The following is a 24597-nucleotide window of genomic DNA, read 5'->3' on the forward strand; positions in this document are numbered from 1 at the left end:
GGACTGGCATTTTAAAACAAGCTGAGCGGTATGCTCCAGATTTCAGAAAGATCTAATATCTGACACAAATGGAAAGCCATTACCTGCAGGTAATGCTTTTTGGCACCCTGTTCAGCTCTCTCTCAGCAGTTTTTCTCATCAGTACCTGAAAAAGTGCTCTGGCAGAATGTTTTTCATGTAAATTCTACTAGCTACTCATAACAAAAGAAGTTGATTGCAAAATGCTAGGAGTAAACCTAGCATAATTTCCTTATCTATGGGACAAACGGATACTACAGAGTACCTCTTCCAGGGCCCAGTTCTGGATTCAAAGACAAAATAAGACTCATGTCATAGCCAAGGACTAGAAATCTAGTGTCAGTTTGCACAGCACATCCATACCTCAGTTCACATCACCTTTTGTGCTTAGTATCTAGATGGAGATTTTTCCTCTCTGTTGGAAAATGGTAACCTCACGCTTCTGATAGGTGTATTTATTGCCCAGGCCACTAGTAGAAACATTGCAGCTGGCATTTACTAGCAAAACAGTTATCTCACAGACTAACCTAAGCTTCCACAAGTTAGAGGAATGTACACTTACACACACAGACATATTTGGAGTACCCCATCTCCTCTACGACTGGAAATCAGTTCTGCATGGAGATGCTTACTTCTCATTTTCAGGCGCTTTCATGTATTATAAATGCTAGTAGACACAAATACTTCTTCTGTCACACAACTTAGGAAAAAAAAAGTTGCTTTATTGAAAACAGCATTGTGCTTAAATGCTTTGCCACTCCAAACTCTGTTTCAAAATTTTACAGTGTCAGTTAAGGTATTACAAGATAGTCTTTCTTCTAAAAAAATAGAGAAAAATCACAGTAACAAAATAGTAGCTTTATCCAATAGTAATGCACAGCAGGCTTAAGTACAGAAGCCAGACATTTGGAAATGCACCTCTTTATATACAGTGGAACACTGTATACAGAATATAATTAAAAAGGCTGACATTTGAGGGCCACTCAGCACAGCCAATCCAAGTGAGGACTTCCAAAAGAAAGGCAGTCAGTGTTTAGTGTTTCAAAACAGTGATGCAGCTCCAACTAAACCGCAACTGGTTGTTCGCTAGGAAGATCGCATATCCCAAGTCCAGAACAACAAAACACTGTTAAGCCCACTCACCTCAACACTAAGTTAAACCACAGTAATAAACAGAGAATCAAAAACATTTCTGATTATGTTTCACTGCCCAATAGATGAGTTCTTTCTTCATTATCACTTGGAGAGTTTTGCAGGCTGGAACTGGAGCTGTTTGTGGAAGGAAGGGAATGAGGGGGGTGAAACAGGTTTAACATTCTGTAGACATTTCTATGTAATACCAATATTATAACATAAAACTCACAAAATATGGAAAGAGCTAAGTGGATCATGGAATTTGTTTCCTTAGTGTTGCACAGAACTAAGTATTATTGCTTTCACACATCTCGTTTCTACTGACACAGTTCACAGATATCCTTCTGGAGGAGCCGCCAGAACTATTTACTCCTTAATATAACAGTAAAGTTACAATAATGTCATAATAAAGTCCAATTGTATATGGAGAAAAGGCAAGACCTAGTTCAGGTCTCTGTCTAGGTCAGTGAGGATTTAGTTAAGAATAGAGATGTATGTAAGTAATCTTTTTACTGTTCATTCTGTCATTTAATATTAGATTGGCAGTGAAGAAAAAATAGAAGCATAGTTCCCAGAGATCTGCTTTATACCACGTTAAGTAAAACAAAGAATAACTCCACGTACCTTTTCCTTGTGGCCTCAGCAATATAAAATATTCCAGTTGCAAGTCCCTTTGAGAAAACAGTCATTTACAATCATGATAATAACAACCTTACACAACAGCTCTTAAGCACAACAGATATAAAAAGCAATACATTTATCACTTACACTTAACACTGCCCATCCTCCTTGGATGGCTGATGCCCATTCAAAACCCAGCTTTTCATTTAGAAATCCTCCTAAAGTGGGACCTATAAATGCCCTGTAACAAATCAAAAAGAGGTGCAGATATACTAAATAAATAGAAGGTACAGATTATATTATCTGCACAGGTTTTACTGCACTTTGTAACCTTCCTCCATTGATTCTCACCAACAAAGAAGCTGACTTAGGCAGCAAGTATTAACTCTTTGTTTGTCATGGCCCCAGTAAATCTGCTTAGTTGCCTCCTCAGCTGTGTTGAATGCACTCTTTTCTGTATCCTGGATGGCCTGGGGACTCCAATGTTCTAACAGTGACTACATAGAGATCTTCTACCATAACAGAAACTTAAACCCTCATTTCTGAAAATTTAAACCATCCAAACCTGAAAATAGATGGATATAAGCAGGCAGAAAGGCAGTGTATGATGGTTATGGTTCTCATTACTCTGCTCACTACAGTGCTGAGCTTATGTAACATCCTAGCACCTCTGTGTCAGTCTAAGAACATCATGATAGGTTGTGCAAAAGTTCTAGATGATTTTATCATTTCCTACAGCAAGGGATGAAACTCTGTACAAGAGATTTCCTGGAAGCCAGCCACAATAACAGCATGCTCAGCAGCACCATAAAACTGAGTTTTGCTAACTTTATACTGCATCTATCTGTACCGAACCCTACATCACATAACTTCAGTGCAAGATGTCATGTTCATCTTATAAAAATGGTGCAATTGAAACCCATCTGTAGCCACAGAGGACTACACAGACTGAAAGAATATTGTGAAAGCGGCTGCCAATAGAGGGACTCATTTCTCACTGAGTAACAACTTTGAAGAGTCATTCAAGTCAGCAGCATCTTTCACTCATTTCTATGACAACCACTGGGTAAGAAATTCAGGAACACTGTGCTAAGTTCTGCAAAGGCAGACCTTGAATAATGGCTGTAGTTGAAAGAGAACAGGGTGTTCCACCCAGAACATAAAAAAGGAGGTAAATGCAGGAGTAGAAAAAAAAATAAAATAAAAAAAATAAATCAGAGTCTACTTATGTCTACAATAAACATCAAAGGTTTAGCTGGTAACAAAAATAACCATAAAGGAGGGCAAACTAACACCCATTTAATTGATGTAGGCCTTTTTATATGAAGGCAATACATTTTAAAGGTAGATAAGTCCATTCCTTTGTAGGATAAAAGCCTAATTTCAACATGTCTACTACACACGTGGCCAGAATCTCTTGAATCAAAGTCAACACAATGACACAACGTAATTCAGCATGTTTTCATACAGCAATAGTGAAGAACAACCAAACACTGTAGCCTATAAAAAGGTGACTGTATACCTACCCAAGGGACCACATGGCATTAAAAAGTCCAGACACCAATCCCAGTAAACTCAAGCCTTCTTCAAATCCATTTTCACTACAGCAGGAAGACAGCACAATTAGAGATGTGCAATACATTACCATGTCTCAATCTACAGCCTTCCCCTAAAATGGATTTGGTGGAATCACATTTGTTTATCCAGTACTTTTTTTTGCTGTTTTTCTAGAAGAGTGCAACGCTACTTATCACCTCTCATGTCTTCTCGGGGAGACTTCTAAACATTACACCATTGTTCAGTCTTCATATTTCACATGGCAAGTGTAAAACAATGACAGGTGGCTTTTAAGAAGGAAAGACCTTGCTTCAAGGGGAACATACTTGGAAAAGTCAATCAAAACTCTTTTAGGACGTTGCTGTCAAGCCACATCACAGACTTTCTACTTTAAGCAAGTGCAACTTGCCAGTTGTTGGCATAATGCCAGCACAGACTGAAAATCCAGTATAAATTACAGGCTAATCTTCCTAAGAAGGTGAAATAAGTCCTGTGTGTATGAAACCACACACAAGTCACCCTATACTATGAGACTATAAGTCTATTAATTGTGCCTGTAGCACAGAAGCACACATCTATAAAAATTTACTTATAATACGACTGTGTATTAATGGGTTACTCAGTCAGAAAAATCTAGGACAAAAGAAAGTAGTGGAAGAAACATGTAATTGTCGCTCACTGCTTTGGTCTCAACACCAGGAAATAGCCACACAAAAAACTCGTTTTGCATTCACCTCTGAAAATAAGTTACATCTGGAGCTTCCTACAATTAGTAACATGGAAAATACACTGGACAATTACTTACTATGCACACTGCAGTATCTCTGGAAACACAGGGATGGCACTCATTCCAAGGGAAAAGCCAAGCAAAACCAGCACTAGGACAAACATCCACAACTGACTGCAAAAGAGGCATTTAAAAAACAGATGAAGATTCTTTTTGGATCAAGACATTATTTGACTGAAGGCTGTTACGTCAAATCAAGCTGACTGAACACAAAACTAAGTTTCCTGAAGTCAAAAAGAACTGTACTAACACTCAGAAATGAAAATAAATCTCTGTGCTTTAAAGAAAAAAAGAACTTCAGCAAAGCATTTCAGTGTTGCATGCTCAGTTTAAATATTTCTCTATCAAAGGCAGCTAATCTTAAGAGGAACACACCAGAGAAGCAGTGGACAGACAAACTTAATTTAGTAATACAGCCACATGTGTAAAGCCCACAGTTAACAAACACTGATGAAATTGAGAAGATTGAAGAATAAGACAGAATAGGGATTTTGTTTTGCTGAAGCAGAAGCGCCACAGAACTGGGAGGCAAGGAAAATAAAAAAGTAGCACTCTTCTCAACGCAAACATTAACATGAGCAAACATTGTAAGAAAATACATAGAAAAAGGATCTATTTAAAAATGCTATCATTTCTACCTTAGCTACACCTCAATTTTCAGGTATTTTCACTGATTTGCATTAATAGTCTTGGTCAGAAGCGAAAAACACTTTGTTTCAAGGTCAGAGGTGCTAAACATAGACTTGTGGACAAACACCATAATGGCCATGCTAGCAAAAACTATAACACCACTTCAGGAGGCAGGTTCAAGAAGAGGCAGTTCACAACCTTTCAATGTGCAGTACAGGAGCAGGTCCCAACAAGAAAAAGCACAGGGCTGTTATTAGGCCTCCTGATACCAGCAGCCATTTCCTGAGGCGCTGTGAAAGAAAGGAAGAAGCAAGCAATTTAAAAATGCGAACACGTAATGCAGCTATTTTGTCTTTTCTAATACTCCTCTTCTAAATCTTCATCTTTTGAAAAGTACTGCTGCTCTACAGACCATCATTACACATAGAATCATAGAATTACCCAGGTTGGAAAAGACCTTGAAGATCATCAAGTCCAACCGCAGCCTAACCAGTACCCTAACTCTAAAAACCCTCCACTAAATTATATCCCGGAGTACCACATCCAAATGGCTCTTAAACACATCCAGGGATGGCGATTCAACCACTTCCCTGGGGAGCCTATTCCAGTACTTAACTACCATATTGCACATAAACTAGCAATTCACAATTTCTAAACATTAAGAAAAACTGAACTCATTTTTTCTTGTCACCAGCGCACTCACTGCCAGAAGTACTTAGTACAGAGATATCAATATAATATTAATAATATAGAATATCAAATAAGGGTGCTGCTCCGTTAGAAAATATTTTAGGTCTCATTCTTCCTTAGCATAAAAAATATAGAACAGCACTGCAAGCAATTCTCATATTAGGTCATTATTAGATTCAGTTTCATAAAGGTCATTTAGGTCCCTATTAGTTTCATAAAGGTCATTATTAGTTTCAGCCAGGGGGAAAAAAAAATAATAGGACAGAACTGTCCTTGATCAATTAGTATGGCTGTCAACAACACAGTTTTACATACATCTTATTCCTCTCAAAAGTAGATAAAAATCAGATAAGAATCAGTCCGTTCTGTATTGGCTGGAAACACTGTGCTTAGTTCACCACAAGGAAGTTCAGTACATTTCAACTGTAAGATACTTAACCAGTGTCAGTTTTGTATGTTCTTGTACAATCCAGACCTTGCAAAAGAGACCTTAAGTTGGCATTATTCAGTGCACGTGCAAAGTCCTGAAACACAGATCTCTCCACAACAGCAGGTCAATGTCCATTACTTCAAGTCCTCCACTTTTCACTAGACATACATAGCACAACGCTACCACCATACAAGCAACCAGGACAGTACTCACTGGTATTTTGTCACTTAGGAGTCCAAGGAGGGGAGAAGACAGGGAGTATGAGAGTGCCAAACCCAGGAACACTAAGCCCACATATCCAGCTGGGAGTTTGAACTATGAGAAGGAAAAAAAAACACAACACAACAACACAAACCATACAAGTTACATTAATTGAAGGACAATCCAAGAATTGTATTTTAGGTCAAATAAATGAAATCTATGCACAGTTTTACATATTTTATTGATCTCATACAAATGTTTGTTAAGTATTTCAAGTCATCAGTAAAGCTAGTTTCCTTCCCAATCCATTTCTAGGCACACAATAACAAAGCCTGACATGACTGTACTCAGATAAGACTTCACTAAAGGGAAAAAAAAAAAGGCACAAACATTATCCTAGATCTCTACACCAGCACACGGGATCCTAACACTGATATCTGGCATGTTTGAAACAGGCATTTCATATACTGAAATAAAAGCAGATTTAATCATTACCTCTCCAACCTCCAGCACTAGTTTCATTTAGAAAAACATAAAAACCATAGGAATCCACTGCTAACTGGGACATCTTAACAGAAAGTAGTACTGTAAAACACAACAATGGCTTTTGAACCAAAGAAAGATTTTTAACTGAATGAGTAAGAGATTTCTTTCAAACACCCCAAGGTGTACAGTTTCATAATGCAGCAAAATCTGTATACTGAAGCAAAATTCATAATGAATCAAATGCATACAAGCCTCTCAAATGAATGCTATAACAGCTAGAAGGTATTTCGGGGTGTTTCATGTGGCATGAACTACGTAAACATTCAGTATTTCCTCTTCATATGCAAGAACATGATAATAACTCTAATTTTGTGGTTAGGACACTTGCCAAGAAGGCTGCAGTCCTTTCACAGCAAGTACCTGCTAGCACAGAGCAGGGGAAAAGCAGCAGTCACACCACTGCACACTACTCGACAGTGGGATAATTACTGGGTCCTGTCTGGATGGTAGAAGACATGTTCACATTTCTGAAGATGTAAGAGGTTAGCACTAAACCTTCTCCATCCTGGATAAGTGCACTTAATGCTGAACTAGACAGGGAAAAAGCAGCAGTGGTATTATGTCTTACAAAATGCTATGCCCTAGAAAACAAATAAATAAGCAACTCAAAAAGCACTGCTTAATTCCACGCAGGAACTGTTCCCTCTAAATTAATTACTTTAAACACTATTGGAAAAACAAATAAACAAAATTAGATAGAAATATTAAAATAAATCCAAAGCAAGGAAAATATTTGCCTCTTGACAAGTGCTGAAGAACCCAGCTAGCCAACTACCTAGTTGCAACCAATTTCTCTCTGGCACTGTCGTAAGTGAAAGCAGGGCTCTGACACCATGTCCCCATCAAGAGACATGATGCTGAAAATGACCATTGCAACACAGAATTTGCTTTCAGCAAGGAGGGTTTATAAAACCTGCCTGTTGAGAGGATGGCTCCTGCAGCTGAAAGCCAATTAAGTGGAAAAAGCAAATGTTTTCAAAGCCCTGAACTTCCTCATTCTCAAAGGTCCTGAGACCCTGCATCATTCAATGGTATAAATTATTTGGAAATCAAGTTAATTAAACCAAATGAAATGAATATGGCACAATATTGTTTTGGATAATTTAAAGTACAGTTTTTACCAGATGTTCACTGCATGTTAGGACTTTCCTGCACATTAAAAGGACTTACCTTCTTTAGGATAAACAGAGACATTGTGGGATCCAAAAAGCCCAAGCATGCACTTAGAGAAAATATAGTAAAACAGAGAAATAAGACTTTTGGCAGAAGAAAGAGCTTCCAAAATGATTCCTTGCTAGGGATCGAATCTGATTTAAGAGAAAAGAAAGGAAAAGAATTAAAAAATACCGTGAAAATGCCATTACTTCTCCACTAGTCCATATACAATGAAAATCTCATGAATACATTTCAGTTTAAAACAAGCAAAGAAGGAGGGAAAATGAAGTCTCCTAGTACTTCATCTGTACACTAACACTAATTCAGGTCTCCTACATGTTCCATTCATATTCCAGAAGAAGCTTCTTTTAAGGTACCTCTGTTGGATGTCATTTCTAATTCGAGCTCCCTTCTTGATGCTGTTTGTGCCTTAATTGCTGAATGCCATCTCAGAGCATATGTAATACTAAAGTTCATTCATCTGCATCCACCAACTCAGAGCTACATTTATTAGTGTAGTTTCAAGCATGCATGTGGTTAACCACAGCAGGTTTCTTCTAAAAGCCAGTATAAGTGAAGTTAATCTTCAAGGCTTTTGAACTTAAGAAGAAAAATGATGGGAGGGAAAAAAACAAAAAAACCCAACAAACTATTTTACAGTTACTCTGTTTCTTTCAGAATTAAAACCTAAGAAAAATCAGAACCTTTCAATTGCCATCCTGTGGGAAGACTCATCTTTAAGCTATCTTTCTGCCCAAACAGGATCATCTAAAATGTAACCAAAAGTGTATGATCTCCAGCACTTCTGTTAACCTCTGCATTTATTAATGTTCTTTCATAATAATCAGATCAGGTATCAATCAGTGCAAATAATCCCCCTTCTTGTTCTCACCATAATTCTTCCCCCACTACCAAATCCTCAAACACACCAAGCTCTCTTGTCCTAGGCAAAGCCTATCTCCTGCCTTTCTTCAGCTGGCTATGACAAACTGATATTAAGCAGTTACCACTGACCCTTTACAGGCTCTGAAGCTAAGGAGACACACAAAAATATATCTCAGCTTACTTCCAGAGTCCTAAACATCAGTAGAGATAGACATGACATACTGAATTAATTCCAGGCCATCTGCATGTATTAGTTATTAAAATATGGGCCTGATGAAGATTGCAAGTTAATTCAGCCCTCTGGGTTGAATCAGATTCCAGAAGCCGACAATTTTCTAAAGGCCAGTTATAAAGACAAAAAGTTAAGGTAAACAAAGGAGCTAGGAAGAAAGGTGCTTACCATATTTTGGTAATAAGCACATATTCACAGGCACTAGGATCAATACCAAACATCCCAGCGTAACAAAAGGGATCTCATAACCAAAGGATTGATACAAAAAGCCACCTAAAGGTGGGCCCAACACCAGTCCAAGCCCTGTAAAAATTTCAAGACTGCCCTAAACGGTGGAAAAGAAAGCAGATAAAAAAAAAAAAGAAGTCAGTATATTGAGAAATTCTAATGTTACAGTGACCTTTATAAAATGGGATAGTAAAAGGAATGTTATTCAAACCACCTGTACCCAAACCCAATTCCACTCAGCTATCACCCACATGTCCAGGTTCTGAGGCAGGACAAATGCTTTACCAATGGAAAGCACCTGTAGGCCAACCCAGGCTGAAGTGATCACCTCTCCCACATGCAGAGTTGCACTATGGCCTCTATGGAGGAGCAGAAATGTGCACTCCAGGATGGAGGTGAGCATATCTAGTTAAAGCTTTTTTTCCCCCAACTGGCCAACTAGATTCACTCACTAGAGGCAGGAAACACTGAAACTGTAGTGGGAAAAACTCAGATTATTAAATTACAGCCAATCTGGCATCTTATATAGAGACTATGTGATAACTTTCAATACATTTGCATGTGAGACAATAGATTTTATCCTCCTGGTTTTAGAACTGCCTACAGCTAATTAATTGCATTGTGAGTACTCAATTGTAACACCATTTTTTGTACTTACCATGACAGTAGCTATATTACTGGGAAATGCCTTTGCAAGGATTGAAAATGATGCTGTCATTGCTGCTGCAAAACCTATTGCATCCATTGCTCTTACTAGGAAGCACAAACCAATGAACATTGGTCCACTTGGCACCTTGTCCAACATCCTGGGGAAAAAAAAATATAAAGTAAATACAGACCTTACTGGATGCAATAAGACATCAAAAATGGCTCAGGATTGTCACTGTTACTAGTTAAAGAACACAACTGTAAGACACACAATACTTTGTATCGCTGCATCTTTTTGAATCACATCAGCATAGTCATTCAAACTCTACCAAATCTCTTCCAACATCTTTATCCTTTTCCCCCTTTCAGTGATGCTGCAAAAGGGAAGAAAAAGAGAGTCACACCTTCCTAACTCCTGTAAAAGAAAAATAAAACAAAACCACACAATGCCATCCTCTGTTGTATTTCATAGCTTTTCCAAGCAATGGTTCAAGGAGTCTGATGTGGTGAATTATGTAATAAGAACTTACTTTATTTTTAATAATACTTTTTTTTTCCTATAACAAGTGGCTTAGCCTCACTGGTTGCCAAGCAAATAATCTTATTTACACTCAGGATTGGTTTGTTGTTGTTGTTGTTGTTATTGTTTTGGTTTGGGTTTTTTATTTGTGTATTTTTTTTTTTTTTTAAGAAAGCAACAATTAAAACATTATGCGTGAGTAGTTCCCTTAGTGTTGCACCTTGGCGGATTGCTTGCAGTTCATTGACTCTGGAAGCTTTTTTATTTATAGAAACTTTCTCCTTAGCTTTCCAAGAACTACACAAGTCTTGAAACCTTGAAAAGGAGAAGAGTTATTGGGTTTTCCAAGTGACAAATAAAAGCAAAGATGCAAATTAATTAAATAAAATGACCTAAGCAACACCTAAAAGATGTCCAAGAGTTTCCAGCTGTTTTGTGAATTCTTTTTTCAGTTGGATGCAAACAACTGGAAAACAAATGCAAGAAAGCAAGCAAACAAAAATTACTCACCCAAATAGAATTGTTACACATCCTGAAACAAACATCCCTGCCACAAACATGAATTTTGCTCCAATTGTTGTAAGCTGTAAATTAAATATAATCCCCAAGTTATTCTTTCAATCAGAATTTTTTCAAAGTTACTGTTAAGAAATCAAAGCATTATTAGTATTTTACACCCTATACAACCAAAAGATCTGGAGATGCTTCTCCTGCCTGTGTGTCTTCACACTGAACCTAAAAATATTCTAAATGGTTAAGTGACTTAACCCAGTTTTCAGCTTGGTAACTCAATGGTGCAGTTAACTATTTCACAGCTGCATGTTGCAGCTTCTGTAGGGCAGCAGATTGCTGTAGGACTCTTCATTACCAAATAAAATTAATACCTTCCCCCTCCAGTAAAGTAGTGCCAAGTCAGCAATACCTGTTTCACACATGGTTTGGGAGAGTCAGCAGAAGCTGATTTTAAGGACCCTTAATAATAGAAAGTTTTGGAATAGAAGGTAACTTCAGGTCTTCTGTTTATTACCAGATAAATCACTTGGTTTCCAGACTTTTTCACTAACGTGAAGGTTGAGAACAGGCCATGACAAAAAACTTAATCCAGTAACAAAGTACATTGGAGCTTCTAATTCCAAGCTGTTACACTGTAACATCCCCTAAGGACAGCAGGTATTTCAGACTTGCTCAGGCCTGGACAGCATCCTCCTGTTTCAGCCAATAACACCGAAACCTCTATTATGCCAAGATTCATTGAAATCCTCAAGATTTTTGACTGCTGGACTGCCCACCTCAATTGGCAAAGACACACTCCGCCTGTCCTTAAGCGAGGGTGGCTCTCTCTGCTGTGAAGTACTTGATGAGGTTGTGCCATAGCTGAATGCCACCACAAGCACCAAGAGCAGACTTACCAAAGGCACTAGTGTGACCAGGAACAAAACATCACCATGAGCTAAAAGAGAGACTGCCCAGCCAAAGAAAGAGAAGAAAGTGAACCTGCAGCAGCCCCAACTTTAGGCAGGGAATGATGCTAATAAGTTCTGGCCAAGGATTAATAAAAAGCAGTGCTCCAGCACACAAACAAATTATGATATAACTTATTTGAAACTGATCCAACCAGAGAAAAAAAGAATGATTCTGCAAGAAAACTGAAGCTGTAAAAAAACATTGACCTCATATTGCAGTTGAAGTGGAAAGGGAAACTGAATTGAACAACAGCGTCATGATGGAAGGACAGGCTAAGAAGAAGGCAACATATCAGAGAAAAAAGGGTGAAGCAGACTAAAGGGAAAAAACAAAAAGCCCCACCTTACTAACACAGACAAATAAAACTGAATACGTACACAAGTGAAATAAACAAAATATAGGCTAGTGGAAGACATAAAATAAAGGAGGATTGATGGACAGATTGTTCTGAAGCAAACAGAAGTTAACCAGAGAGGGAAACAAACAAAAAAAGCAAACCATAAAACAAACAGTTGCAGTTCAGAAACCCTATGCTGCTTTCAGGAACTATAGAAGAGTAATTTTCAAACTGTGCTGACAAGACCTAAACCAGATTCAGACTGACTGGCCAGGCTCCAGTTACCGCAGACAAGCTTTCAAGAGCACTCCTGAAGAAACATCTCTTTTCTCACCCTTACAGAATTATCCTTGTGGAGCAATCTGTGTCATCAGACAAGTAAATCACAGCTACAATGATACTTACATAATTTCCCAAGATTAAAGACGACAAGAAATTGACCAAAGCGAAACATCCAAAAATCAGGCCAACAACTGTGTTATTGGCACCTTTTTTTATCGCCTGCAAAAAAGATCACAACTAAGTAAAGATGGAGGCAAACTCTTCAGGTGAGTAACATTCATGCTTTGTAAATTCTCTTTAATTCTGTCTGTGCAGTTACAAAACAGTTTCTTTTCTCAAAGGCAGCAGGTGCTCGTGAGGTAACTTTACAACAATTCAAAGTCATCTTCCTCTTCTACTTAAGCTACATGTAATCAATTCCGCAACATTAATTCCTCAAAGAACAGAAACGCTGTGCTGCATGCTATGCTACTGATCAGGTGAACAGACTTTATACCCCCACTGCTCCAGCTGGTACACTGTACTTTAAGAGATTTAATCTCACTCACAGCGAGAAGGCAGCAAGCAGGGCAGTCTATTAACTTCACTGTGTCACGTCTCCCATTCATCATCTTTGTAGCCCACCTTTGCACACAAGGAGGGATACAAAGGTGGTGAAGGGTCTGGAGGCAAGGTGCACAAAGAGCAGCTGAGGTTTCTTGTTTTGCTCAGCCCAGACCTGAGAAGCCAGAAGAGTTGGACTCTGTGATCCTTGTGGATCCCTTCCAACTCACAATATTCTATGATAACAAGTGCCAAGCAAATTTTTGTACTTATCCAGCTGGTGCAGCACACTTACACTGGCATATTAAGGGCAAAAATTTCAACATTTCCTTTTAGTAATTGGGAACAACCTGGTCATGAGAGAAGTGGATTTCTGCTGCAAAGGCATTATAGCAGTGTCTTTCATCCCACACTTAAGCACTGCAGTTACCCAGCATAAGCAGAGAGCATATTTTTTCCTGCAGTTGCTAGTTCAGCAAGTTTAACATGGTGAATGACAATCAAGCATAAGTTAATACAGAGGAAAAAAATAAATAAATAGTAATTGAGAGGCTAAGGTACTGAAATGCAAGTCAGGACACGGCTTGAGTTTTAATCTCAGCTCTATCACCAAACTGTTATACAACACTATGCAAAAAAACTACTTCATTTCTATTTCTAATCTATCTCGTCCCTATAACTCACTATATAATCTGTCACCTCCCACGCTAAGAGCTGGGTGCCAGCTGGGATACCTGTTTCTTAGGAAGAGAGCAGGGAAGCTCCAGCAGGAAATGGCTGTGGAGCCTTAGAGCAAAGCTACCACACGTGAAACCAAGCAAGCAAATGCTGTTCTGCCATTTGCTTGCTGCCTCCTGTGCAGCCACGGGAACAATGAAATAAGTCCGTGGGCAGGAACCAGGTCACTGTTACTTACACTCTGAGCTATTTTAGCCAGCACCAGGCAGTCGTTACCAATTCCCATGATCAAAGAGCAAACCACAACTCACCCACAGCTACAAAGGTCCTGTGGTGCTCAAGATCGTTTTAAAAGCTTCAAGGTGAAAAACACAAACAAAAGAACAGACAGGTAGTTTACCTCCGCAGGGAAAAAGGGTCCCAGGATGGAATAGCATATCATTGAGCTGAAGTTTATGGAAGCTGCTGCAAGCATGGTAAACAGCTGCTGCCTGGTGAGCCTTCTCGATTCCTCACCAGGTGCTTCTGGTGTGCCATCCTCTTAAATGGAAAAGAAAGAAAAACGGATAGAGAAAAATTTACAAAACAGATCTGGAAATCAAATTCTGTGCGAGACGTGAGTCCTCCTCACCACGCGGCAGTATTTTCTCCGTAACACAGGAGTGCAGAGAGGCACCACCTGCCCGGCACACGACACAAACAGTCCCAACCGCGTTTCGGTACTCCTGCGCCCACCCGTCGGTGTCAGCCGCTTCGCCCGGAGGCAGTGGTGCCTTTCAAGCCTCCGTCCCGCAAGCTCGGCCTCACGGGGCATCCGCTCCGCAGGCAGGCTACACGAAGCACGGCGCCGACACGCTCCGCAGTCCCCCAGTCCCGCTCCCAGCGCCGCCCCGCACGCTGAGGGCAGCCCCTTCCAGGAGCCGGCCCTACCCCCACCTGGCGGCCCCTCGGGCCCCGCTTCGTCCGCCGCGCGGCTGCCCATGGGGAAGAGCGGCGGGCCCGCAATGGCCGGCACCGCCTCCTCTGGCAGAGGCCGCGTGCTGGCAACGCAGCGGGGCAGGGACAGCACCGGGCACTGAGCATGCTCGGGATGCGGCTCGTCCTGACCGGCGGTGCCGCGGACCGGAGGGCTCGTTGGGTTCGCTGGGGTCGAAGCGGTGGGAACGGAGAGTTCAGCTCTATTGGCCGTCGGCAGCCTCGTTGAGATGTTACGGTTTCGATTCCGACCGTTTCAGTAAGTCTTTATTTATGTCGGAAGTTCTAAAAGGATCCCGAGCAGCGCGGTGTCGCAGGGGTTTACGTGAGCTCCGTTACTCGTGTCCTCCAATTTGAACCCTGCGAGAGGTGTGCTGTGCCACGCCAGGCGCCGTGCAATCCGCTAGCAAGCAGCCGGCCCCCGTACACATCGCACACCTGTCCCAGCAACGGCCTGTGAATATCACGCTGCTGTGATCGCTAGAGGCTGCAGTACCCAGGAGCTCCTCTGCAGTGAGGCCAGCTGAGCAAAGGTTTGGAGGTGAAGGAGAACCAGGCGCTGGAGGTTTCACTCTGCTCGGTGTGACCGACCTGGAGGCTGTTCCTGGGAATTTTACCACTGTAGTCAGACTGCTCAGGTGTGAATGCTGATTTGCATGCTAAGCACGAATACTAATCTGGTTTAAATAGAGCTGCAAGCCCTCTGTCTTCTTTTAGAAAGGGTGATTCAGCATTGCTGCTTGGGAGTGCTGAAACAGGTAAGGTCACTATCATCCACACAACCTTCATCGAGGAGCAGAAAAGAACACAGTAACAAGAGGGCTGAATGGCAAAGTTGTTTGAGAATGAATGGCTGTAAAGTGGCCAGGAGGAAATCCAGGCTGGAGTTGGGAAGAAGGCAATAGGATCCTACTGCGAGGGGAGGAAAATGAGGAAGGAGATGAAGAGTGAGCTGGGGACCTCTTCAAATCCCGGTGAAAGGCAGAACACCTATTGCTATGGAGACAAATCAGCAACTACTAACTAAAAGCTGTGCCATCAGCACTCCATCTAGTCACCAGTTATAATACCAAGATGCATAATGGGGATGTTTCAGAGCAAGCGTTCCCATTTATGTAAGTTCAGCGTCCCAGCAACAATGACAAGAAAAAACACAATTCTTGCCTGTCACAAGACTGGGAAGCCTTAAAATTATTTAGCAGTCCCAAAGAAGAATGGTTCTTTTGTTGAAGCGTATTTTGACAATGTATTTTGTGTGGCATATGTTTATGGTTATGAACTTAAAAAATCCCCTAAGAACAACCTTGATGAGGCCATAAACAGAAATCTTTCTCACAGATGCTGCCCACCGAACAGCCTTGTTCTCCCTCAGAAGGGAAGAGTGCTTATAAATGATCTGGAGTTCAACAAAAGGATAACAAGAAACCGTTGGTATACACAAAGCATTAGGCACAAATAGAGGTAATAAACTGATAGAGAATGTTGGGAAAAAGAAAGGTTTCATGTCTTTTGGCTACAGATAAACAGTCAGCTGTGTTCAGGAAGCAAAACAGTTTCTACTCCAATAGTTTCTATTGCAAGTCTACTTTTCAGTGCAGACTCACATCCAATAAATTCCAGCTTCTTTCAAGACCTCATCCTCCTCTCATTAATAATTATATGCAAGTAATGAGTAGTCCAATAAAGCCTATGGAATCACATTTTCACAAAGTCCATATGTGCATAGAAGGATGAAGTATGGGAAGCAGCAGTGATGTACTGTGATTAGCATGAGCTATGGCTCAGGGAATGAGATGGGGCTACAAGCTCCCTGTATGTGCATACAATTTATGAGTGCTCATTGTCATGAGAAAGAACTGCTCAATGGAACGTTTGTTAATTCTTCCTTTTAAAGGAAGATTTCCTTTAATTTCCTGTTAATTCTATCTTTTAAAAAGGGAAACTATAAAACCAGCTATAAATATTTAATAGCCTTTGAACAGATACTTGTTACCAGCTGATCACAATAGCTTTTTAAGCCTTACTACTCATTTTCTTTAAAGCATACTTCAAACCTTTCTTGCTTATGTCATGTCTTCAGCAACAATAAACAAATCTGTATTTCAGGTCCCAAGTCAGTGGTAGAATTCAAGCTTTGCAGTAGTGAGCCCTCCATAAACACCACGAAGAAACCACATCCATTGTTTAGTCTGCAAAAAACAAACAAACAAACAACGAAAACATGCAAAGAAAAATGCTTTAAGAATAGCTTTCCGTGTAGACATTCAGGGTATTCTGAATTGATTAGCACATGTGAGGATGTTTCCTATATCAGTGTAATGTATATTTGTATAACTCTTAAAAATGCTTTTGCCTTACAATCTAGAAATCACTTGGCCAGTGCTTATTTGTATCATATGAGTCTTTTTTCCCCCTAGAATTTATAATGGTGCACACAGGTAGTCAGAAAGTTCACTATTGCTGTAATGTAATCAGATGATAACCACATCTGTAATGTAATCAGATGATAACCACATCCTTTGAGAGTCTTGCACAGATTGCTTTGTTTCTTTCTTTGTTCTTTTAATGTTTTGTTTTGTTTTTAAATATTCATGACATCAAAGATTTTTCTTCCATTGGTATTGAAATGCCATAGCTTCCCTCTTTGAGAAACCCTAGAATGATCACACCATATTTTCTACAGGTGCTTGAAACTTGGTGCAGATACCTTTTGTCCTCCTGAGTAGTGGCACACCGATGGCTGTTCTGAACTATTGACTGGAGGCACTTGGAAATACTCCTCTCACCTGTCTGGGCTGCTGAGCAGGATTTCTGTGGATACAGGGCAAGAAAATGAGTAAAAGTACAAAAAAAAACCAAAAAAACCTACAAAAAATCTTAATGATGCAGACCATTTTTTTTCTGAACTGTATGACCAGGAAATGAAATAATTGCTTAGGAAGAGCAGAGTCAAATATACACCGATGTTATTTGCAAGAAAACTTCCAGCCGGATGTTTCATGAGACTTATAAATGATGTTTTGGAATTAAAATGAGATAATTCTGTCTCAGTGCATCAGAAATGTATCATAGCACTGCTTGTGCTATGCATTTCTGGAAACAGACTTCATAGGGAAATAAGTTCTCTTCAGAGTTTTGCAGTGTTGTGGACCTTTCTTGGAAGTCTGTAACAGCTGACACTTTCACCCACCTATCTGACTGCCTTACAGTCCTGCACTGTCTGAACCTCATTGCTCAGTTCCTAAATCTCTACAGTTCAGAACATGACAGATAAGTTAAACTTTCACAAGAGTGTGTTATTCTCAAGAAAATATGGGTCGTGGTTTCTAGGGAAAGTACAAGATGAAAGTAGAGGCTACCACAGGCAGAGACCAGGAGAGAAATAGAGAAAGGAGCACAAGAAAGATGACTGAGATATAGGAAACTCTCATCTTCTCATTGCAGTACCACTCTTTTGAAGAAGCCCCCCAGGTTCTGTTGCTGTTTATATCACACATGGTAAAAAGAGGAAAGCTCCCACAATAATAAGGGAGAACAGCCAGGTGGTGTCAAGGAATTGAATGGAGAGAATGTAGAATTTTTAAATATATGAAGTGAGATTATGAATCCAAATGGATTGCCCAGAACAGTTAGCTGGAGAGAACCCAAATTCTTGAACATCCCATCACAGCATCTTGTGCACACTCTTTCACTCCACACATGCAGGTTCATAGACAGCGTGTAATTGGGTTTATAATACAAGCAGATCTCAAGAGGACCAAGTTCCTCTGATGGGCTGGCCGTTCAATGACACATTGGGCCACTGCTGGGACAGACACCACTTCAACCCCCTAGAACGCAGGCAGGCTCTTCTGGGAATACAAGACTGTAATGCATGGTTCAAATATATAATTCCTCCTGGTAGTGTGCCAGCATTTAAGCAGCAGGGTATTAAATGGTCATCATAATTCCAAATCAAGAGCAAATACAGAGGTTAGTAAACTCGATACTCCTTTTAGGAAACTGGGTAGGATGGTACAACAGGTGCCTGTTCAGCCTGGAGAAGAGAAGGTTGCGGGGTGACCTCATTGCAGCCTTTCAATACCTGAAGGGAACTTACTCCCAGGAGGGGAGCAAACTCTTCGAAAGGGCTGATAATAGCAGGACTAGGGGAAATGGTTTTAAGTTAAAAGAGGGAAGATTTAGGTTGGATGTTAGGGGGAAGTTCTTTACTAGGAGAGTGGTTAGGTCCTGGAACAGGCTGCCCAGGGAGGTTGTGGATGCCCCATCCTTGGAGGTGTTCAAGAACAGGTTGGATGGGGCTCTGGGCAACCTGATCTAGTAAAGGTGTATGTTTGGTGGCCCTGCTAGGCAGGGGGGTTGGAACTACATGATCCTTGAGGTCCCTTCCAACCCGGGTCATTCTGTGATTCTGTGTAACAGGTGGAGCAGTGCCAACAGTGCACAAAGGGCAACCATGAGCACTAAGTTCACCTTCACACATTGTGCAGTGGACTGGACTTTCAAAATGGATTATACACTCTAATTATTATATACAAATACAAATAGCTACCTTTCAACATTTCAACACAGAGTTCAGTGCCGATGAAAATATCCTAGCTACATATAGATAACTCTTAGCACAGGTTTATTGTCTTGCAACTGTTCTAGGAAAACTATTCTTCTATATTCTGCTCTCAGAGTACTAGGCTGTAATTTCACTGGGTATGACAGGTCTTTCAGATGTGCATACTTTCACCACCCAGAGAGAAAATATGTTGCACTTATGCAATGATACAAACGTGCCTTATGGCTGACTAAGGACTTCGTGTTATTCTCAGATAACCTGGAGAGTGAGACTGGTTTACTGTTCCACTCAACGCAAAAGCTTCTCTATAGACTTGGTGTCTTTGGGGCTTTTCAAGAACAGGACGATTAAGCAATAGATGGATATAGGAAATAGCATTCTCCCTGGAGAGAGAAACAAGGCGTGCGCTATTGTCTGTGTGCTTTCTGGAGTCTGAGCAATACAAACTACATCTCAGAATGATTACGATTGGAAAAGACCACTAAGATCACCTAAGTTGCCAACCTATTCCCACCATGCCCACTAACCGTATCCCTCAGTGCCACATCACCGCTCCGTCGGAGACAATGTTTTTCCTGATATTTACGTTATACACCCCAGACTTCTAAAAGCACTCCTTGCCTCTCCAGCACTCCCAGCACTGAGCATCTCCTCGCTGCCTGCGTTTGGGCCACGCCACACGTTGCATAAAGGTAGGAGATCAAAGGGCTTTGCACAAGAAGTGCCTGACAACACTGGTGACAAATGTCCTCAGTTACATCAGACACAGACTGTGGCTACCTGTATTTGTTGCCTATTTTCATTACTCTGTGTTTTCTGCCTTATTCTGCTTGGCAGGTCTAGCACAAGTGAGATTGAGGATCCCACCTCAGCGACCACAAGAGAGCAAGCACCGAGCGCCTGACAGGAATTCAGGCTTCTGAGTCAGCTTAGCGCGGTGACCCCCGCTTAAAGATAACAGAGCCCGAATTAAGGTTCCTTTGTTTGCAGGGTTTATTTTCCCCCATTCCTCCCCTCCGTGTCGCCAACCCACGCGGGGCAGCGGAGACGTATCAGGCAGCTCTGCGGACAGCCTCCGCACCAGCGCGCGGCGGGGTCCTCGCTCTCTATAAGAGCGTGAGGCGGAAGACCCGCCCCCTCTTTCGCGTGCGGCTCGCGGCGGCAGCGGGGTGAGCTGTTATGGCGGCGGTGGGGCCTGCAGGGCAGAATCCCCCCAGCCGGCGGGCCATCGCGGCTGGGGGGAGCTGGGCGGGGACTCCGGGGCGGCCACCGGCACTCACCGGCGCGGTCTGTCTCTGTATTTGCAGCAGGAAGCCGGGCGGGAGCGGCACCCACCGAGAGGGCCATGGCCGAGGAAGGGTGAGCGTGGCGGGGGCTGGCGGGAAGGGCGGCGGGGCAGGAGACGGAGGTGGCGGGCCGCGTCTGAGCGCCCCGCGTCGGATTTGGCCCATCGGGCCGGGCGGACCCCGCCGTGCTGTCCGTCTGCGGGCGGGTGGGCTCTCAATCCGTGTGAGGGGTGCTGGTGGCAGGGCTGGGTGCGCAGCCAGCCCTTTTGTGAAGGTGCGTGACGAGACCACAACTGGGCGGTTCTCCAATAAGGCTTAAAATGTCCCCAGATTCCTTTTAACTGCTACTCTTTCTTCTATGGTTTTGTTCTTCCATTTGCTTTTTTTCCAGTAATTTTTAGTAATTGAATGCTTGCAGGTGAATGGGGAGTTTCAGCTTTTGATTGTGAAGTTGTTGGTGTGGACAGTGATGTCTGCTTTCTGTTTAGCATTAGTGCTGGAGGTGTAATGGATGTTAACACCGCCCTCCAAGAAGTGCTGAAGACCGCACTTATCCATGATGGCCTCGCTCGTGGTATTCGTGAAGCAGCCAAAGCCTTGGACAAGTAAGTGGCGTGTTAATTTTATCTGTGAATAGTAAAATGGAGCGAGGTGTATTGTGAAGAAGTATGTTAAGCACGTTAAGGTGGAATGGGCATCGGTTGCATGCTGCTTTAGAAACCTGAAACTCACAAGCCTTCATAGGATCATAGAATGGCCTGGGTTGAAAAGGACCTCAAAGATCATCTAGCTTCATCTCCTCTGCCACAGGTAGCATCACCAACCACTAGACTGGGCTGCCCGGAGCCATGTCCAGCCTGGGCTTTTTTGTAACCATGTGTTTTAAGAAAAGATGAAACTCCCAAAGCTTCTTAAGAATTAGAATTGAGAAGGCTAATATCTATGTCAGATTTGAACTGGAAAACTTGATTTTATTTTTTTTATAAAGAGGAAGAGCTTGCATTTTTTGGTTAGCTTCGTTTGTTTGATGTGGCTGTAAATAATTGACTTGGTACTATATCAAAATAGTATTCAATTCATCATACATGTGCTAGATGTAATATGTGGCTACTATTTCTGGTATATGTGCACAGATACAAGCTTCTACTATCAGCCTTTAAATAAGATTTAAGTGTAAAGCTACAGTGTTTGAGTGATGACTTCACAAATAGTCGGATACCCCTTCACTCCTTTTGAGTGAGACATGTGGTCTGACAAACCTGTATGCAAAAAGCTGTAACACAAGTTGCCAAATAAGGGGAGGAGAAATGTAACTGACTGAAAAGTAGATGGCAAGAATTCTTTGCAGTTAAGATACAAATTCATGTACTGTGCGTTAAAAGAATAATATTTGTACAAGGCTTGGGTGCATTTGTGTCAGATGGTTCTTGCTTGGGAACTTCTTAACGTTCTAGTGGTCCTCATGATGGAGAAGGCTGTAGAGAACATAAGATTTGTTTGCAATGGTCACATTACATTAAGTTAAGCATAGAAGACCTATACAGCTCTCTTTGTTGTCAGGTATCCCCTTGATATTCTTAACATTGTACTGCAGTATACAAAGATCGTAATTAGAATTGGGGTCCTGTCATAACAGCTTCTTTGGACGTAAGTAGAAAAAAATTGTTCTGAAGAGCTTTTAAAAACCTGGTGTAGAAGTTCAGTCTTTCGTAATTACAATCCTAATGTTGAATGACTGTAATCTGAGGCAGAGGGCAAAAAGCAACTTGTAATCTTGTTGCTTTCTTCTAAAGACACTAGATGCTTATGGGACTTAGTGTTTATTCGTTACATCTTTTTCTAGTGTCTGAGAATTAATATAATGGTGTTTCTAGAAGCTTCCGAAATCGTATAGAATATCCCATAATAAAACTAACAATGCATAAAACCTGTGTTGTGTTTGAGAAGCAGGAAGTAGTAGTAGATTATATGGAAAGTATGTTTTATAATTCAAAAGTGGTTTAAGAAGACCAAAAATGAAGTGGTTGTCTACACATGCATGTGCTGAATCTTATATGTGATAGTTTTGGTTATTAAGGCTTGGTCAGCATTTGAGGTTACATTTGTCTTTCCTTCTTTTAAGGCGCCAAGCCCATCTTTGTGTCCTGGCTTCAAACTGCGATGAGCCCATGTATGTAAAGCTAGTTGAAGCGCTTTGTGCAGAACACCAGATTAACCTGATCAAGGTGAGTGTCAGAACTTCAGACGCAAGTCTGGAAGTTACCATACTTGTGAGCTGATCTGCTTGTTTAAGTATATAAAAAGGTGAACCTTTGAGATCACTGTACTGTAATTCTGTATATGGTTTATGAAAGCAACATTCCTGACAGCAGCACTGACTTTTCATTTTATGTGACTCTTAGGTGAACAGTATAAAAGCCACAGATGTAATAATTGTTAGATGCATTTTAAATGTAAAGTTGAAGTGTATTTTTGTGCTGTGTACGAAGAAACAACTCATTAAAAGAAGTCATTAACTAGTGGTTATAGTGTGTGTAGGGACTTTTATGTGAGCTTTCTTCAAATTCAAATCACAGGAGCTGTACAATGATGAGACTTTGGCTCCCTCTACTGATACTAGTGAGGAAAGCAGCCATACGTTACCCAATACTTCTGAAAGTACAGCATTTTTTTTTATTGAGCATAGTTATAGTAGAAATTAACCGTTCTAAAGTGATGTAATGTTTTATGCAGGTTGATGACAACAAAAAGCTGGGTGAATGGGTAGGACTCTGCAAGATCGACAGAGAAGGGAAACCTCGCAAAGTAGTGGGCTGCAGTTGTGTGGTTGTCAAAGTAAGATGATACTCCTTTAATTGTGGAAATGGGCAATATGAGATTGTTTGTCCTCTTGCCAGTAAGCATTAAAGACAAGTTTATTAACTAGAAAATAAACTTAAGAGGAAAAAACACCAGTTAATAGTCTCTGCTCAACTTGACAATGTTTTGGAGAGCATGTTTTAAAACAGAACTGGTACAGTAAAGCCACAGTACGAGCCTCGAAGAAAATCTGTTGTCTTTGAGGTCCCAAGAGATGGCTACATCTTCACCATAAGTAGTAATGACTTCTGCGTATATTGTAGTACTTGTACATATATATTGTAGTACTTGTACATACTTGCATATATACATACTACATATGTAGAACATACTGATATATTTGGTTTTGTTTTAGCAGAAATTAAGTCTGCTTGGTTCTTCACAAGTGGGTTATATGCTTAAGTAAAATAGAATAGTCTTATAATTAAAACAGTCATTTATTAGCAAATCAAGGGAAAGCAACTGGTAGATGTGGTTTCTCTTGAGGTTACTTGTTAGCATACTAGCTTTTCTTTTAAAAGTAGGATGTAAACTTCAGAATGGGTCTTCATGTTTATAACGGGTTATTCTGTGTTACAGGATTATGGCAAGGAATCTCAGGCCAAAGATGTCATCGAAGAGTACTTCAAATGCAAGAAATGAAAAATAAATGTTGAGCCTGATGAGTCTGTGTGTGATTAATGGCTGGGTGCTGGTGGGATTATTTTTGTTCTTGCAAAGGTTAACAGCAGATTTAAAGACTTTAAAGGTCCTGGAGTAGTTTCTTAATATTTGAGTTCTGTCTGTTTCTTAAGAAAGTGATGGGAGTCCTTGTGGTTCTTATCCCTTGGTGCTCCTTTTCCTGTTGGTACGATGGTTTGCACCTTAGGGAACTTAACACAGCTTCTGAATTGCAGAAATGCTGATAGTTGATTATGGCCTTTGCTAGCACCTAGTTTGGCAGCATGTAGGCCTATACTTTTACAGCATTTCTAGAGTAACTTGTCTGGGAAAGTCTGAAGGAACTGCTGCATCTGTGATGAAAATTTGGCTCCCTCTACTGAAGCAAGTGAGGAGAACTGCCTTAATTGTTACCCAAATCTTCTGAGATGTTGCAGAAATTCTTGAAATAAATCTTAATTTATTCAGGAGACTAACTTGATGCTAGTTGTGTTTTCCTTCACTTGGATTTTAAACAAACTGCATGGAAAGAAAGACATTGAGGCCCTGGAACGTGTCCAGAGAAGGGCAATGAAACTGGTGAGGAGTCTGGAGCACAAGTCTTATGAGGAGCGGCTCAGGGAGCTGGGATTGTTTGGCCTACAAGAGGCTTAGGGGAGACCTC

General features: G+C 41.0%; 2 protein-coding genes and 4 non-coding genes across 8 annotated transcripts; 5 read left to right on the forward strand and 1 right to left on the reverse strand.

The window, feature by feature from the left end:
* Window positions 1-721: 721 nt before the first annotated feature.
* On the reverse strand, window positions 722-20007 carry SLC18B1 (solute carrier family 18 member B1). 3 transcript variants are annotated; one of them, XM_072331932.1, is made up of 15 exons: window positions 19909-20007; window positions 17269-17372; window positions 13987-14126; window positions 12489-12584; window positions 10793-10866; window positions 9773-9920; window positions 9055-9211; window positions 7785-7921; window positions 6081-6182; window positions 4946-5037; window positions 4136-4231; window positions 3300-3374; window positions 1921-2014; window positions 1777-1823; window positions 722-1287 (listed from the first exon to the last, which is right to left on the reverse strand). In XM_072331932.1, exons 3-15 carry the CDS (start codon window positions 14059-14061, stop codon window positions 1215-1217), a joined length of 1266 nt encoding a protein of 421 aa, XP_072188033.1. In that variant the 5' UTR covers window positions 14062-14126; window positions 17269-17372; window positions 19909-20007; the 3' UTR covers window positions 722-1214. The 3 variants fall into 3 exon arrangements, with proteins under 3 accessions (XP_072188033.1, XP_072188034.1, XP_072188031.1); XM_072331933.1 differs by lacking the exons at window positions 17269-17372; window positions 19909-20007 and adding an exon at window positions 14523-14676; XM_072331930.1 differs by lacking the exons at window positions 17269-17372; window positions 19909-20007 and adding an exon at window positions 14218-14514.
* Window positions 20008-20233: 226 nt separating this feature from the next.
* On the forward strand, window positions 20234-23935 carry RPS12 (ribosomal protein S12). Its single transcript, XM_072332031.1, has 6 exons — window positions 20234-20297; window positions 20436-20487; window positions 20903-21019; window positions 22537-22639; window positions 23148-23249; window positions 23853-23935. Exons 2-6 carry the CDS (start codon window positions 20474-20476, stop codon window positions 23913-23915), a joined length of 399 nt encoding a protein of 132 aa, XP_072188132.1. The 5' UTR covers window positions 20234-20297; window positions 20436-20473; the 3' UTR covers window positions 23916-23935.
* Window positions 21601-21673, forward strand: LOC140250848 (small nucleolar RNA SNORD101). The gene has a single exon (XR_011903304.1). It is a non-coding gene; the product is annotated as a small nucleolar RNA SNORD101 (small nucleolar RNA).
* LOC140250859 (small nucleolar RNA SNORD100) lies at window positions 22993-23079 on the forward strand. The gene has a single exon (XR_011903314.1). It is a non-coding gene; the product is annotated as a small nucleolar RNA SNORD100 (small nucleolar RNA).
* Window positions 23363-23499, forward strand: LOC140250858 (small nucleolar RNA SNORA33). The gene has a single exon (XR_011903313.1). It is a non-coding gene; the product is annotated as a small nucleolar RNA SNORA33 (small nucleolar RNA).
* Window positions 23936-24281: 346 nt separating the features above from the next.
* Window positions 24282-24366, forward strand: LOC140250860 (small nucleolar RNA SNORD100). Its single transcript, XR_011903315.1, has one exon. It is a non-coding gene; the product is annotated as a small nucleolar RNA SNORD100 (small nucleolar RNA).
* The last annotated feature ends 231 nt before the right edge of the window (window positions 24367-24597 follow it).

The sequence above is a fragment of the Excalfactoria chinensis genome, chromosome 3 (genome assembly GCF_039878825.1).
Source record: "Excalfactoria chinensis isolate bCotChi1 chromosome 3, bCotChi1.hap2, whole genome shotgun sequence".
Taxonomy (NCBI): Eukaryota; Metazoa; Chordata; class Aves; order Galliformes; family Phasianidae; genus Excalfactoria; species Excalfactoria chinensis.